Source organism: Penaeus monodon, chromosome 32, assembly GCF_015228065.2.
Source record: "Penaeus monodon isolate SGIC_2016 chromosome 32, NSTDA_Pmon_1, whole genome shotgun sequence".
Taxonomy (NCBI): Eukaryota; Metazoa; Arthropoda; class Malacostraca; order Decapoda; family Penaeidae; genus Penaeus; species Penaeus monodon.
The window spans coordinates 5,642,286-5,643,501 of NC_051417.1; the positions used below are offsets into that span (position 1 = coordinate 5,642,286).

General features: G+C 30.8%; 1 protein-coding gene across 1 annotated transcript in view; it reads left to right on the forward strand.

Annotated features, from left to right (window-relative positions):
• Positions 1–291: 291 nt before the first annotated feature.
• The window catches only part of LOC119593384, a gene marked incomplete at its 5' end in the record, with an annotated part of 1,523 nt that continues 598 nt past the window's right edge, over positions 292–1,216 (forward strand). The window contains 1 exon segment of the mRNA XM_037942313.1: positions 292–520. Within this exon segment, the coding sequence (XP_037798241.1) occupies positions 292–520 (229 nt within the window).

Below are 1,216 nucleotides of genomic sequence, written 5' to 3' on the forward strand. Positions count from 1 at the left end.
ACTCAAAGCCAGAGTTTTCAGGAATATATAGGATATATATTATCATTGTAACCTTCATCACTATTACTGATGGAAAAGTTTTATTCCTGTGTTATTCCATATGAAAATAACAAAATTTAATGTTGGTATATTGGAATCATATATCATTATTAGAACCAAATTTAGTCTTTGGTTTAAAACCCATGTATAAAAGATTAAACATAATCTGGAAAAAATATTTCCACTTCAATAGTAGTTTATACTGCAAAGAAAATGGTGTTTGATATCTCTTACTTCTGTTCCTCATTTCAGACAATAGTTGAGCATCATCCCTCTTTAATATTTTCGGGTCACGAGCACGAGTCTTTCCACTTCATTGGCCAAAAAAGCATTGCCAGAGCAGAGGAATTCTGGCCCCTCAGAGATGATGATAGCATCTGGAAGATTGATACTGTCACTGAGAAATTGCATGAGGTCACTGTTCCCACGTGTTCGTACAGAATGGGCAAGAAGAGCTATGGGTACGGCTCAGCTGTAATTGGTAAGTTGTTCTTTGCACCTTTTGTTTTTTTCATTTTTTTTTTTCCCTCTCCCTGTTTGTTTTTGTGTTTTTTAGATTTATTTTGCATAGTTTTTTTTTTCTTTTTCCAATTTCTGCTCGTCTTTTTCTCGTGATTTTTTTTTCTCTCTGGGATATTCCTTTATTCTCTTTCTTTTCACATTTTCTTATGTTTCTGTCAAATTTATTATTTTTTTTTTTTTCTTCAGATTTTTGTCTATTTGTTCCCTTTTTCAATATCTTTTTCCATCTATCTCTCTTAAATTTTCCAAATTGCTTCTGAATTGTTTTTATCTCAGAGATTTCTTGAATGCTCTCCTCGAATTGTGAGAAATGTGAGAGGGTTATGATGCCGCCACATTGGCCTCAACACTGTGTATTTAATATAAAGATTTAGACAGCGTAGACTTTTACATTTTCTCTTCTCTTTGAAAATGGAGAAATGACTTCATTGTTTTTTGACAGCAAAATTGAATTATAAGATTAAAGAAGATATATATTCAAAGTAAAAGAAAATGTAAATTCTCAAGTTTTTAGTACTAGATGTGAAAGCTTTAATGTTGATTTTAGCTTTCATATATCTTGCTTATTTGATTGTGATTTTGTTTATCATCATTATAAATAATTGTACTCAGCAAAATCTTATTCACAAATGCACAGATGTAGTTTTAAATTACA